This window comes from Xenopus tropicalis, chromosome 5 (assembly GCF_000004195.4).
Source record: "Xenopus tropicalis strain Nigerian chromosome 5, UCB_Xtro_10.0, whole genome shotgun sequence".
In the NCBI taxonomy this organism is placed as follows: Eukaryota; Metazoa; Chordata; class Amphibia; order Anura; family Pipidae; genus Xenopus; species Xenopus tropicalis.
The window spans coordinates 52,837,754-52,853,280 of record NC_030681.2 but is presented as its reverse complement, the minus strand read 5'-3'; the positions used below and the strand labels follow the sequence as shown (position 1 = coordinate 52,853,280).

The following is a 15,527-nucleotide window of genomic DNA, read 5'->3' as shown; positions in this document are numbered from 1 at the left end:
TATATATATTTAGCTATCTTCCCTTTTAATAACATTGGCCTCAAGTATCATTTTTACTGGCTAGGCCAGTAAAACACTGACCACGTGACAACCCTATCTGCTGAGCCAGTCATTATTCCCAGGCTAACATTACCTTTTGGTGCCCCACATTTTTCTTAAAAGAGTGAAAACTTCTAAATGCATATAATGGTGAGCTCAGAAGGTTCATCATTTAGAACTGGCAAAATGTATGTATGCAGTGGTTCTCAACCTGTGGGTCTTGACCCCTTTGGGGATCGAACAACCCTCTCACAGGGGTCGCCTAAGACCATTGGAAAACACATATTTCTAATGGTCTTAGGAACCAAGACACCGCTCCTCTATGGTTGGGGGTCACCACAACATGAGGAACTGTATTTAAGGGTCGCGGCATTAGAATGTATGGCTCTCCTGCATCATGTATCTACTACAGCAAGTTTCAGTATATTTATAAAGGCATGGAAAGCCAGACTAAGCCAGAAAATGCAGCATATGGTATCTAATTAAACTCAAGGAGAACTGCAAAAAATACAATGCTTATGAATGTAACCAGGCAGATTATAAAGGAACCAATTAGCTCATACGTTAAGGTGCACCTAAACCTTCATCTCAAATGGGCGGGCCAAGCCAACCGGGTGCCCTAGGCAACCCAGTCGGCCACCTCACCCCTGCACATCCCCCCTCCCCCCAAAAGCACACTTGCGATGCTGTGGGTCATTGCCCCCACCGTGTAATGACAAGCGGCGGGGCAAAGACAAAGGAGCACGGACTAAGGGTAGGCAGGAGAGGCACCTGCCTGGCGCCCCCCAATCATTGCGCCCTAGGAAGCTGCCTCTTCTGCCTACCCCTAGTTCCGGCTCTGATCTCAAATGTTCATCAGGTATGTACACAGCTGCCTCAACAAAATAGGAGCAGTGCTAACATGTTTAGGCCCTTTGCATCTCCCTTTAAGCATAATTACAAAGATACGATAGTAAGATCACTGCAGAAAATGTATAGTGTGTAAATCTACCCCAGACATGCCAGTACAATCACAGCAGAGGAAGGATAGATTGAAAGCATTACCTCTCCCACATTTGCACAAGCAGAATATCCCATACTGCTTGCCTCACTCTGCATAGCTGGAAAAAACTTAAAGGTGGCTATGTATTTTACAGTGGAATGCTCAACCATCATGAATTTTTTTTCCTAGCTGTCCAAGATAACAAACTGTTCAGTCAGGTAGTGGGTAGTTGGGTCCAGCAGGACAGTGGGTGGTGCCAACTGAGATTTTTAGCAGCATTTTGGTGTGTCAGTTTGCATGGAATTGGTCAACTGCTTTGAGTAGACAGTAATTCTTTTCAGTAAGGTATTAGAGCTCAGTTGGAGAGCTTGTCTCTAAATGTTGCTTAGTAGTTTAACATTTGGGTAATATTTGTTATCTGTTGCCATTAACTGAGGAAAAAGATAGAGCTCTTTCCCTAATTGTGGGAAGTACGATTAGGGTTACAATTAAGGTTGCCACCTGGCCTGTACTTTACCGGGCTGGTCAATAAAAATTATGCTTTATGCCAATGCTAATAGGGCAATAAAGATAAAAATATAGAAAGGCCGGTGGCAACCCTAATTAGGATGCAGGTGGGAGTGACAAGAGACAAGTCTCAGAGTAGTCACATCTAAGGCTAATGCCACACGAGGCGTAGGGCTGAAATTTTCGGCAAGCGGATAAACGATTGCCGAAAATTCAGCCCTACGCCTGCTACTTGTGCCTGCACCCGAATGAATGGGATACGCTCGGGTGCAGGCACATGTAGCCGATATACGCAAGAAAACGCGAGACTTTGCATTCTCACGCGGACAAGCAGGAAATGGCATCTGTGTCAGTCTGATTTGTGGGCTTATTCCTTAGGGTGATGTGTAAACTCAGGGCTGCTACTGCCATAAGGCAAGATGAGAACCTTGCCTCAGGGGGCAGTGAGTAGCTAGTTACCAGGGGCAAATTTAACAGCCAAAACTTTGGCTCTGCTAGAGAGTACATTAACACTCTGCGGAAGAGAGGGGGCAGCATTGGGCTGCTGCCTCAGGCAGCAACAGCCCCAGAATCACCACTGTGTAAACTACATGAAAGATTTGCCATCCTACACAACACGATTGTCAGAAGGGGACACTGCATGCTGCATCTTCATTAGACAAGATAAAATCTGATGGTGCCACAAATTAATCTGCCAATAACGAAACGTGGAAATATGCAGCGAATCCATGCCTGGCAAAAAATTTCGCTAATTGCAAATTTTTATTCCTATCTGTGCACATTTTTTTTCTGTTAAAGGCTTTTATCAAATTCCCCAAATGCACTGTCGGATTTAAATGCAGAAACAAAACACACTATCCAACTTTTACTACTCCTACTTTTATCAGATTCTGTACAAAATCTTGTGGTGTTGTGTGGTATTACATGCTGTTACATGACAATATCAGATAAAATCTGACCCACAAAAAATGATGAAAATCTCCCATGGAGTTTAGCTCTTATTCACATGAAAACCTATTATTTGGTTGGTCAGCCCAATTTTACCAGCTTGAATCCATTACAATGAAACACCATACAATAAAAATGCTACACACGGCACAATTGTGCTCTGCTTTCAGCATCCACCCTTTTATGTTCAGTTTTCACATATTTATTAGTAGCACCTCTACTACCTCAGTGTATATTTTCCTGCAAGCCTCATTTTTAATCTTCTGCATATTTTCCCAACATACTTTTCCCTACATCTCACATGTCAACTCATGGCTTCTTTAGAATGTAAACTCTAATAAGTGGGAGCTCGCTTTATCCCTTGTTTCAGTCAGTACTTGCATATAATCATTATGATTGATGTATACAACATCTATTGTACAGCACTGCAAGATATGTTGGGGCATGTGCTGTAAAATAAATTTACTATGATAAAGTTTCCTATATTAGTTATTTTGTATATATGTTATAGGAAGTGTGTGTGTAAAATCAATCTATAGTATAAATAGAACATATTTTCAGGAGTTTTAATACAGCAGTGTCCCCTATGGAAAGAGTGCTGTTGCCGATAGCTGTAAAAAAGGAAAGCTGTGCTCCACTAAAATTCCACTAAATTTTAAACCATTTGGTTCTTGGTTCTGTCTATATGTATTTTGTGGTCACAGCCTCATTGTAGCCCCTCCTAATTGGTCTAAAATTTTTGCTATAGTTTATATAGGAACAGTAGCCAGCTCCATTTTGTAATATTCTCAGATAACTTTCAATTGGTCTTTATTTTTTATTATTTGTATTTATTTGTCAACATTTTTTTTAAACAAGGGGTATAAATAGAAGGAGGGAAGGAAGAAGGAGGAGGAGGGGGGAGTAGGAGATGGAGAGTGTATCATGGTATTTTAGACAACAGTTGCTGGAGACTCCAGCCATGGCTTCCAAATTTTCTCAAACTTTAGTGGGCATCCTATGTAAGTAAGTTAACCTGTAGAGTTCCAGTTGAGAGTTTATCAGCTTTATCCATTTATTTAAAGTAGGAGGTAGGGGACCCATCCTAATTATTTGTATTTTTTTTTAGTTATTTCAGTTCCTGTTTGGAGTTTCAGCAGCTGGGGTTGCTAGGGTCCAAGTTACCATAGCAACCAGGGATTGCTTTGGATGAAAGACTGGCATATCAGTAGGAGAGGACCTGAACAGAAAAAAAGTGTCAGAAAGTGACATAATTTATTTTTTTATAATACACAGGTTGCAGGGAGTCATGTGACAAAATTAATTCACTAAGCACCATTTATAAGGATATATGAATAGCTCTTATGTATACTTATATACTTGTATATTTAAAAGACTATCTAACTTAAGTTATTTCAGTTATGTTGCTACACAGATCTGTACTGTCCTGAAAAGAAATAAAGAGACTGTACAGATGCATTAATCAGATGGCAGAAAAGAAAATACACAACTTTATACATTTGTCATTTAGTTCACACAGTTTTTTTTACCCCTTTTTCCAGCATAAATAATTTTTACACAGCATCATAATAAGGCCACTATGTGTCTCTCCTAAACATTGTCCTTTCGCTGAAATATATAAGATTGGAGTAGATGGAAGAGTAATACTCTGATTATAATATATGATAACGGGGACTCTACATGTATACCTATATACCTTGAGATTTTAGACCATACCTGGTTTTATCAATGACGTTGGCTACAGATTCTGCACCTCTTTAATAAATACTGGTGTGGTCTAAAATACTAAGGCATATAGGTTAGAGAAATGTAGAGTAAGGAAAAATGGTGGTGATGATATTATTCCATGTGATTAGGAGGATGAGAGCTAATACTGGCCTTGCACAGAGACACTGTCAGTATATCTAACTGTGAGCAGCATGGTGTACCAGCAGCTTGAAATAAGTAAAATCCAGCCATCAACATGGAGGCCATATTATGATTTATTTTGTAGAAATGCAGACTCATGCAGTAATATGTCACTGTATAACCTAATAATTGATCACATATCAAAATATTGGTTAGTTTATAGACAGGCTCTAGGTGACAAATTACCCAGCAGTCAACTGAGATGTATACGGATTGGCATAGGAATAAGACCAAAAAGCTTTACTATTGGGGATTTCCTACCCACAAAATACTCAAGCTTCTAATTTGTAGAACAAAGTAGCATGCAGCTACCCATACTGACCTAATCCCATAGGAAATGCCTTATCTGCCATTTTTAACAGAGGACAAGCTGAAAGCCAGCTTGCAAAGTTACTGATGTGCCAGAAGGGAGTGTAATCTCTGAGACTGTACCAAGATTTACTGAGTGATCCAATAAGAGAATGTTTCCAAGGAAACTACTGAAAATGGTGTGAGAGACTGAGATATACACATTTTGTGCTTAGTTCCTGTTGAAAGTAGTTTAATCCTACCATATACCTACTTGCAATGTGCTGAAATTAAATAATTAGGGTTGCACCAAATTTAGGATTTGGTTCAGGATTCAGCTGAACCTTGAGTGTCTGGACAAACTGAATCTCATAAAATTGTAATGGAGCCACACACACTAAGGGGCTGATTTACTAACCCACGAATCCGACCCGAATTGGAAAAGTTCCGACTTGAAAACTTAACGCTACAAATAAATGCGCAACTTTTCGCGTAAGTTTTAACGCTACGAAAAATGCGCAACTTTTTACGCAACTTTCGGAATGGATACGAAAACTCGCGTTTTTACGCAAAAATCGTATTGGTAACGAAAAATTCGTAAAGAATCCGAAGAAATCGCAAAACATACGAAAAAATCGCAAAATACCGATCATTACGAAAAAAACGCAATCGGACTCCATTCGACCCGTTCGTGGGTAAGTAAATCAGCCCCTAAATATATGCATTTGGGCAGCCCATTTATTGTGTCAGTTATTTATTGAGTAAACCATTGATTCTTGAGACTAGATCCCTAGAAATTGTCTCTTTGTCTTTCTTAACCTAGTCATTTATTTTTTTATGTATTTTTACTATTACCCTAGAAACTTAACCTAGGGCTTAAGCCTATAGGAAAACTTTTCATCTCAGGCCCTCTATCCACTTATCCTAGAGAATGTAATTTTTTAGTTATGTTCAGACCTCCCTTTGTGGCTCAACATTTAATCTGTCTCGTCTTTTGCTCATAACAGCATATAGACATGGTTAAAATGGTCACTATCCTAAAGTTCCAGGAATATAATCACAGAATTACTGGCAAAAACTTGCCTATACATTTGTAATTATCTTCTCTCCCCTTCCTGAACTGTTCCATTACCCAACCCAGCCTTTTAAGCGCTCCATCACTGCCCCCACCACCTACAGCTCCAGCCCCTCCACTATCACTCCATTCCTCACCCCTGATTTGCCCATTCTTTGCCCCATGACCAAACTGCCCACTCCTCACAGAACATTAAGGTGGCTCAAGAATGGTGGCAACCCTAGAACTGCACCACAGTTTGAGAACCACTGACTTATGTATAACTGTAAATTGCCCCCCATGTTCCTAAACTTTAACCCAAAGGGCCTCTCAGGTACATGCACCCCCTGCAGTTACACCCATACAAGGTTTCCATTTAAAGGGGAAGACTTATGAAAGAGATGCGATAAAAACATAAAAGATAAAACATGTTAAGGCCCACATAAATAAAGATACTGACTTGTTTAAACAATCTCTGCCACACACAACCGCTAGCATGGTTTACAATTCTTTTTACTATTCCTGCACCAAAGAACTAATGAAATCATAATGGGTTCTCTCTTGCATCCCAAGTATGCAACCCCCCTCCCTTTCAGTCCTTCCCCCACCTCACTGTACACCTCCCCTCAACCCTAACAGAGGGGTAGTGTGGAATCCACATACAGTCCTGCTCGCACACTGAGGTGAAATATCTTGGCAGCTCAGTCCAGTAATGGATTACAAACTTCTCTTGATTCTGCTCAGCAGTATTTTACTTCTAGGTAAGATTTAACTATCAACAATGTTGATGGGAAACTTATTGTTTTTTTATTTTTCGATAGGGAAACTTATTGTTTACAGCCTGTCAACTCTGACTAAACTACAATTCCCAGCAACCATTGCCAGCTTTCTAAAGCTGGAGGGCTGGCTCTGTGACATCTGTGCTTTATATGGAATAGTTTGTTCATAGAAGTTAGCAGATTTTTTATACAGTGTTTGTGCCCAAATATATATATATTATAATGTATATATATTTATATACTTTACAAACGTTAGTTTTTACTTTCTATGAAAAATCACATTTTGGAGTTGCTGTGGTGAGTTTTTCGGTTTTGCAGTTTGGTGCAAGTTTAAACTACTATATTATCAATTATACAAATAAAAACCCTGTTGCTAGAGGTTTGCATAGACATTTGATGGTGCATTTAAATTGTCTCCACATGCAGCTATCAGGGCAAGTACAAAAACATGCCTAATGCTACTGAGGATTGAGCAAGAGTCAGATATTATACAGTGCTTTCATTGAAACATAGATTTTTTTTTTACTGAGCTTATAAATGATCACAGATATTTATATAGCAATCAATAGCTGCTTGTACATAGACTGATTGTCCAGCTCACTGTAAATGTATGGGAAAAAAAATTAAACTTGTTTATATGGTCAACAGTTAAACTTCCTATTTCATAAATTCCTTAGTCTGCATACCATTTAAAAAGTCAATAGTCATATCACGTTCACAAATGTTACTACTAAAATATGGATGGATCCTTTTACATATTGGATTCTGATTAAACTGGACAGTAAAACGAAATAACCAAATTATTTAGCTGAAAGAAATTGAGACTAAACTATCTGATTTACAAAGGCACTACTTGGAGTGAGTGTTATAAGCTTTAGAAAGGCCTCCTTCCTTCTTCCCTGCCCTATATCAATGGGCCACTGGCTGATAGGCCTATGATTTAGGGCTCTACAACAAAAATATGACCCAAATGAACATACAGTATGTTACTGGCTATATTCTTTGGCATTACAAGAATCCAGCAGCCCCTAGTTCAAAATTTCGTTAGGGGCTATTCCCCCTATTAACACTCTCCTATCAACAGTTCATGAATTCAGTCCTCACCGCACACTTCATAGTACATTTTTATTATTTTCTTTCACATGAAGGTCAAATCTTTGTGCCCACCAGCAGGGCTGGATTTTAAAACTAGGTGCCCTTAGGCTGGTTTTCATATACCCAGCCTTCCGCCCCCACCCTTGCCAGACACGTGCACACACACAAGCAGGTGCGCATTTGCAGAAGAGAAAGAACCAATAGGGGGCTGTGCCCACCCCGCAAGTTGCTCTACACAAGGAAAAGCTCTGCCTTCGTGGCCTTCCCACAGGGCTCCAGTTGGTCCATACGTTATCAGAATCCCTTTAGCCCTATAGTTCCACCCAGGCTGTGATCTAGAATAAGCTTTAAAACTCTTACACATGAGTGGTTTCTCATGTGTTTTCCTGAGGTGGCTTTTATGTGTGTCCTATCTGCGTATGGCAGTTCTGTGCTGTCTATAACTTCCACTATTGGAAGGAATGGGCTCTGTTATTCTACATGTTTGTTTGCAGTGAAATGCATATATGTGTAGCTTTGGTCTTGGGCTAGTGGCACACATTGCGTTTTCAACCCCCCTTTATTTGTAGGACTGTAACCTGCTTGCATAGAGCAAATTTCGTCCAGAGAATGCAATCAGTATTCTCTGGCCCAAATCCACTCCATGTGCCCACTGGCAGGCAGTTTACAGTCCCATAAGTGCTCATACTAATCAAGTGGAGATGGCTGAATCAGAGCCTTCTTAAATTTTATATTCAAAACCGATACCTAGAAAGCGCCAAACTACAGAAAGGCTATCTCCCATAGACTCCATTTTAAGGAAATAATTCTAATTTTTAAATATGATTTCATTTTTCTGTACTAATAAAACAGTGCCTTGTACTTGATGTTAGTAACTACGCTACATGAATCCATGTTGGTGGCAAAACAATCCTGTTGGGTTTATTTAATGTTTAAATTATTTTTAGCAACCTTAATGTATGGTGGTCCAAATTAGAGAAAGCACCCTTATTCAGAAAACCCCAGATTCCAAGGATTGTAGATGATAGATCCTATACCTCTATAGTGAAAGAATGCAGCAATGGTAAATATATTATACAATTTTCACATTTTACATAGTCCTGAATAATATATAAAATGCTGCTAATTTACAGTTCTAAAGAGCAACAAAGCCTGCTTGTTGTAATGCTGAACTTGCATTTTATTTATAATCACATTAAGGGTGTCAAAATAGGAAACAAGAAAGCACCAAAATGTCAGTTTTTTACAAAATGTAACTACAGTTCATAGAAACACAAACCAAACATCACAGGCATCCCATATACAATGGTACTGTAACTCATCCATCTGCCCCAAATGTTCTGAAATGTTAAAGTAGACTAGACAGACATTTGTTCTTTATTATGTACTTCCCTTATATGATTAAGAAGGTATGTGCATGGGTAGAAAGGGCTGCATCTGGAGATTTTAAAGCACATCCCAAGAGCAACATTGGCAGAGTTCAATTAACTTTAGTCCTGAAGAAGTTATAGGCACTTTTCTGTTTGTATATTTCCAGGTTGTATGCTTGACCTACCTGCAGCTTTTGGCACTGTCAATCATCCTCTCTTGCTCTATATTCTATCCTTACTGGGGATTTAAGAAACTGCTCTATTTTGGATCTCCTCCTATCTTTTTAATAGTTTTTTTTTGTGTCTCCCATACAGCCCCCATCTCCTCTCTTCGCCCTCTTGCAGTTGTTGTACCTCAAGGCTCTGTTCTGGGACCCTTGCTATAGTCACACCACTGGTCTTTGACAGTTAATCAACTCATTTGGCTTTCTATTGGCTTTTTATTATATATAAGCACTTGATACTCATATCCACCACTCTTCTCTAGACCTGTCCTCACTTTTAGCATGTCACTGACTGTCTAATTTCTAATAACTGGCAATTTCCTTCATGCCCCCTTGTTAAAATTAACATGGACAAAACTGAACTGGTCATCTTCCCACCTTCCAACTCTATTTCTCTGCCTGACATCTCTGTCAGTGTGAAAAACAACAATATAACCCCAATACAGCAAGTTCACTGTCTAGGTGTCACATTTGACTCTGATCCCTTGTTCATTCCCCAAATTCAAACGCTCACTAAATCATGCCACTTTTACCTTAGGAAACCAGTGCAAATTGCATCAGAATGTAATTATCGGACCCCTAATTGAAGCTTATATTACAAGCCAACTTCATGTTCTGCTTCATTATTTGTGACAAACCCTAAGTTTAGTTTCAACAGCTGCACAAAGCACACTGAGCATGAGTGTCACTGACACTTCTAACAAAATCCAAGATGTGGCCCCCTGTATAAAACTTTGAAGGCCTGAATCATTCTGAAATTTCAGGATGATAAAGTTCAATATATTAAAGGAGAAGGAAAGGCTAAGTCACTTGGGGGTGCCAAAATGTTAGGCACCCCCAAGTGACTTAGGGTAGCAGCGAGCACTTCCTCCTTCCTTTCCGCTTGCGCGCGCATGCGCAGTAATGTGAAAAGCCAAACTTTGAACAGAGAAGTCCGCGTTTCACTCTACTGCGCATGCGCCGGCCCACGGATTTCGCCGGCAGAAGAAAAAGGAAGGAGGAAACGCTTCCTACAGGTGCCCCGGGCTGGTGCTGTTTTCTCCTAACAGGGGCACCAGCCCAGGGTACAAGGTAAGTGATCTAAGTCACTTGGGGGAGCCTAACATTTTGGCACCCCAAGTGACTTAGCCTTTCCTTCTCCTTTAAATACAGAATTTCTAACCATATTTATTTTTAGGGTTTAATTCTTCTCTAATTGATAGTTTGAATGAAACAATTATTTGCTTGTAACCTCATTTGTAAGTCAAACAAATGACAATTATATATTACTGATGGGATAGCCCAGATCAAGTGGCGTCCCCTCGATTACTGGAGGTTAGAATAGATAAGGGAATATGCAACAAACATACATTTACTACATCATTACAATCTCAAATTATATATTACCAAATCTTGTGCAAACTTTGAAAACAAGTGTGCATGATTGGTGCTGAAAATTATTAAGAGAAAGTGTTTTCAAGGGTAAAACAGAGCTACAGAGCATCACACAAGGGTATTACAAAATGGCTTATTTTAGGGGAAAAGACCCGTCTACGTAAATCCACAACCACTAACATTAATGTACAAGAAATAAAATGAATACCATATACATCACAACGGAACAGGGTAAGATTTTTCCTGTTCATCAAAAAATAGCTTGGTTGATAAGGGCATTTTGCAGTGATCAGTTTATAACTCTTCCTTTGTTAGAAATGAAGAAGTTAAATTCAGCATTATAGGCAAAAATGGCAAACTTTGTATATAATACATTAGAGTGTAAGAGCCAGCATCACAGTTAATCTGAGCAAGGTCAAAGAAAGTCAGCAACATCTGGATTAGAAATATCATTTTTTTCTACAGCACATTGAAAACAATCACCAAGAATAGAACATTCTACTCTCTTGGGGATGTGGCATGATCCCTAAGCAATTTACTACTGAGCCAGGCATATATACTTACTTTACTATTTGATTTTGTTTGTATTTAGGTTTTATCTAAACATTTTTACTAAGATTGCTGGTGCCTCTTCTTTCTTTGCTGACATTTCATTCATTTATTGATGCTTCTGTATTATGTTGCCCTATCTCTTCTCTTTTACAGCCTTTTTAATTTTTTTTTGCTGCCACATTCTCTTTGTTTTGCTGTGTTTTCTCCTATCTTTTTGTGCTCTCCGTGTTATTAATGGCATTTTATTAGGGCCAATATGTTGGTGAAGTAAGAGGAGATGATGAACATGTAACCCATTCTGGGGTGTGGCCAATTAATGTAAGAATATAACTGGGGGCAACTGTTGCTCTGGTGAAACTCATCACTTTTCTCAGGTTTAATCTGCCCCAGTGTGGGGTGCATGGTGTAAAAATGGTTAGTTTCCCATGTTTGTGTGGTTTGTGCTGGGTGATCCTGCTTCCCAGCACTGGTTTAAAACTTCTTGACATAATTATTATTATTAACACATATTTATAAAACACCAACATATTCTGCAGCATTGTACAATAAATAAGTGCAAACATTAAACATACAAAACAACCAATACAAGAGGGACATTGACCCTGTTCATGCTCCAGGAGTAGAATAATTTTTGCCATAGTGAGCAGAGATTGACTTGAATAATCAAATGTTCTCTTCAAAGATTTGGGTAATATATTGGCACTTTACAAATAAAGCATATTAAAGGAGAAAGAAAGGTAAAAACTAAGCAAGCTTTATCAGAAAGGTCTATGTAAATACAACCACAGAAATGGAGCACTGACTTCCTTGTGAAAAGATTTCTTGTTTCTGTAATTCCTGTGCCAGAGACACGCAGCTTTCTGCTCTCTCCCCTCTCCTGCTCCCACCTCCCTCGAGAATGCTAAGAACTCACCCCACCCTTAGGAATGTGGATCTGAGCCAATCAGCAGGAAGCAGACTCATAGTCTAACTAGCTGAGCATGTTCACTTGGTCTGGGTGTCTGTGCAGGAGCGAGGCATTATGGGAACTTTCTTTACACAGCTCAGCATTTTTTCTTCCTGTTTGGCTTCTGATCATCTGAACAGGTGAAATATGGGGAGACTTAAGGGCACTATTGAGACAACTGAAGGCATGCCTGCAGCTTAAGATTAACTCTTTATTAGCCTTTCCTTCTCCTTTAAAGGAGAAAGAAAGGTAAAAACGAAGTAAGCTTTATTAGAAAGGTCAAAGTAAATACAGCCATAAGCACTCACAGAAACGCTGCACTGACTTCTCTGTCAAAAGATTTGTTGTGTCTGTAATTCATGTGCCAGATACATGCAGCTCTCTCCCCTCTCCTGCTCCCCCCTCCCTCAAGAATGCTAAGAACTCGCTCCCCCCCCCCTCCCCACTTAGGAATGTGGATCTGAGCCAATCAGCAGGAAGCTGACTCAAAGGGGCACATTTACAAAAGCACGAACGCTCCGAGCGTATTTTTGCCAATTTTTTCGGGCGTCCGCAGGACTTTTTCATACGGCGCAAGACTTTTTCGGACGTTTGCATGAAAAAAATCGGAAAGGTTTTACCGCTGTTTACAATTGTTCGGTACGAAAATTTAGTGACTTTCAGATCGCCAATACGATATTATCGTGACTAATACAATTTTTTCGTAAGCATTTTCGTGATATTTGCGATCTTCCGAAATTTTCGTTTCCAATACGATTTTTTCCCATTCGTGATTCGGATTCGTGGATTAGTAAATGTGCCCCATAGTCTTACAAACTGAGCATGTTCACTTGGTCTCGGTGCAGGAGTGAGGCATTTCAGAGGTTTTTTTTCCTGTTTGGACTTAAGGGCACTATTGAGAGAACTGAAGGTATGCCTGCAGCTTGAGATTAACTCTTTATTAGCCTTTCCTTCTCCTTTAATAATGATAACACAGGCAGATATATTGTACAGTGCAGTAAAACAAATTAATGTAATAAAAACATTAAACGTGCTTTAAAATGTATTTGTAAATGTAATTGCTATCAAAAGCAGCATTTGCTGAACTCCTGGTTGTTACTTTTTAAACAATGTTGCAAATGTCAGTCTCATCCAGCAAGACAGGTTTGTAAAATTAGATTTGTGTTGGATTTGTGTTACATTGTTTCAAATGCCAGCGCCACCAGGGCAGAGAATAGTAAAGGACAGGCAATCACTACATATAAATAAGTCAAAAACCGCAAATTTGTAATAAATGTATATTGCAAAGTTGCTTAGAATTATGTTTTCTTTTATTAGGCAAAAAAATATATTTTGGGTTGACTTGTCCTTTAAATGAAATAAAAACAACCCCAAATTAAACATAATAGTACATAAAATAGGGTTATGTAATGAATGAATGTAATGAACTTTGCCTGAGTGCAGCGCAGTTCATAGCAACCAAATAGCTGGTAGTGTTCACTGGTCAACTGTAAAAGCAACATCTTATTGGTTGCTAGGTTATTGTACCTGGGCAAACTTGGTGCCTTTAATTACATATGGCGTATAAGGTCTTAGTATAGGTATAGAATCCATTATCCAGAAAGCTCCAAACTACAGATAGGCCATCTCCCATAGACTCCATTTTAAGCAAATAATGAAAAATGATTTCCTCTTCTCTGTAATAATAAAACAGTACATGATCCCGCCTAAGACATAACTAATCCTTATTGGGGGCAAAACAATCCTATAGGGTTTATTTATTGTTTAAATGATATTTTTTAATTAGATTTAAAGTATGGAAATCCGAATTACATAACAACCCCTTATCCGAAAAGCCCCTGGTTCCAAGCATTCTGGATAAAAGGACCCATACAGGTATGGGATCTGTTATCTGGAAACCCATAATCCAGCTCCGAATTACAGAAAGCCTGTCTCCCATAGACTCCATTTTAATCAAATAATTCAGATATTTTAAATTGATTTCCTTTTTCTCTGTGATAAAAAACAGAACCTTGTACTTGATCCCAACTGAGATATAATTGATCCTTATTGGATGCAAAACAATCCTATTGGGCTTAATTAACGTTTTGTTGATTTTTTAGTAGACTTAACATATGGAGATCCAAATTATCCATAAGTCCACATATGGACTTAACATATGGAGATCCATTGTGTTTTACGGGATGTTAGAGTTCATTGGCAGCAATTCGCTCTATCATCCCTCTGAATCAAACTGCAAGATGGAATTAATGAACCAGAAATGTTTTTCTGCACTGGCAAGGCTGTTAATTATTTTAAAATCATATATAAACATAAATCCAGCGCTGCCCTAGGCACTCTTCCCCTCATCCACCTTCTTGTCAATCTGATTGGTTCATGTGCTTAGACTATTTCCCAAGCTCTGATGAGATCAGACAGGGCTACCCCCATCCCACTCAGCTCTGCCGTTGGATTTTGCAGCTAGTATTTGGCAGCAGGCTGAGGTGCTTTTAAAAATGTCAGGCAGGAAAAAAATTCTATATAGGCAACTGACAGCCACCTCTCCTAGGCACTGGCCTTTGGGTGCCTATATAGAAAATGTGTCACTTTCTTAAATGTATTACAAAGCAGTTACAATATATCAAACATTAAAAGAACAGCCCTGTGTCTGTATCACTCCAAGAAACTGTGGGATATTAGTTAAAAAATATTTTTTTTTGCCTATGAATATGCAGTGTTGTAACCTTTTTTTTTGAAAATGAGAGCCAGACTAAATGGGCAGATGACAAAAGATATAACAAGCAAATACACTGCTTTATTTTGTATACCCAGACTTGTATTTCTTTGATTATTGAAAAGCTTGAAAATGCTAATCATTATTTTTATGTAGGTTTACTGGTACTGTAAACAGGTTAAAATGGATCAAATAAGAAAGGGACTCAATCAGCAATTTACAGGGATGTGTTATTCCGTAGCCCAACTGGTAATGTCTCTGGACAATTAGCACATTCTGCTGAAGCATTTGCCTGTAGGAGTCTGAGAATCCCCAAAGCATTTAGCTGCCCTGCTCTCCTGACGCAATCAACGTTTAGACTGTAGAGCTCACCAGAAAAAAAAGTATATTTTGAGCCAGTATTCCAGGGAAAACATTCAGAATACTTTGAGTTTTGTTTATTGCCCTAAAATTCTGCATAGAGCTTTATTTTTTACATGGCTTTTTTACATGGACTTACAGATCCTTTCTATAGTATGTGTTTAACTAAACTGAGAAAACCGCACAAGTAGGCTACTAAAAAAAGACCCAGTTTAGGGATAGCACAAAATACAGGTAAACACTGCAAGGGAACTTATTTGTCTGCTTCTTAATAAGCCAACACTGGTGTTTATGTTGCATTTCCATGAGTACTGTCCACATTTATATAACCTGTTAGTCTGCTAAACAAACAGAACTTGTGCAAACATTTATATTTTAGTAGGGCAGT

General features: G+C 38.8%; 1 protein-coding gene across 1 annotated transcript in view; it reads left to right on the top strand.

The window, feature by feature from the left end:
• Window positions 1-6,345: 6,345 nt before the first annotated feature.
• The window catches only part of pdgfrl.2 (platelet-derived growth factor receptor-like, gene 2), a 22,517-nt gene continuing 13,335 nt past the window's right edge, over window positions 6,346-15,527 (top strand). The window contains exon 1 of the mRNA XM_002931505.5: window positions 6,346-6,487. Within this exon, the coding sequence (XP_002931551.2) occupies window positions 6,439-6,487 (49 nt within the window). The 5' untranslated portion in view covers window positions 6,346-6,438. The remainder of the gene's footprint in view (window positions 6,488-15,527) is intronic.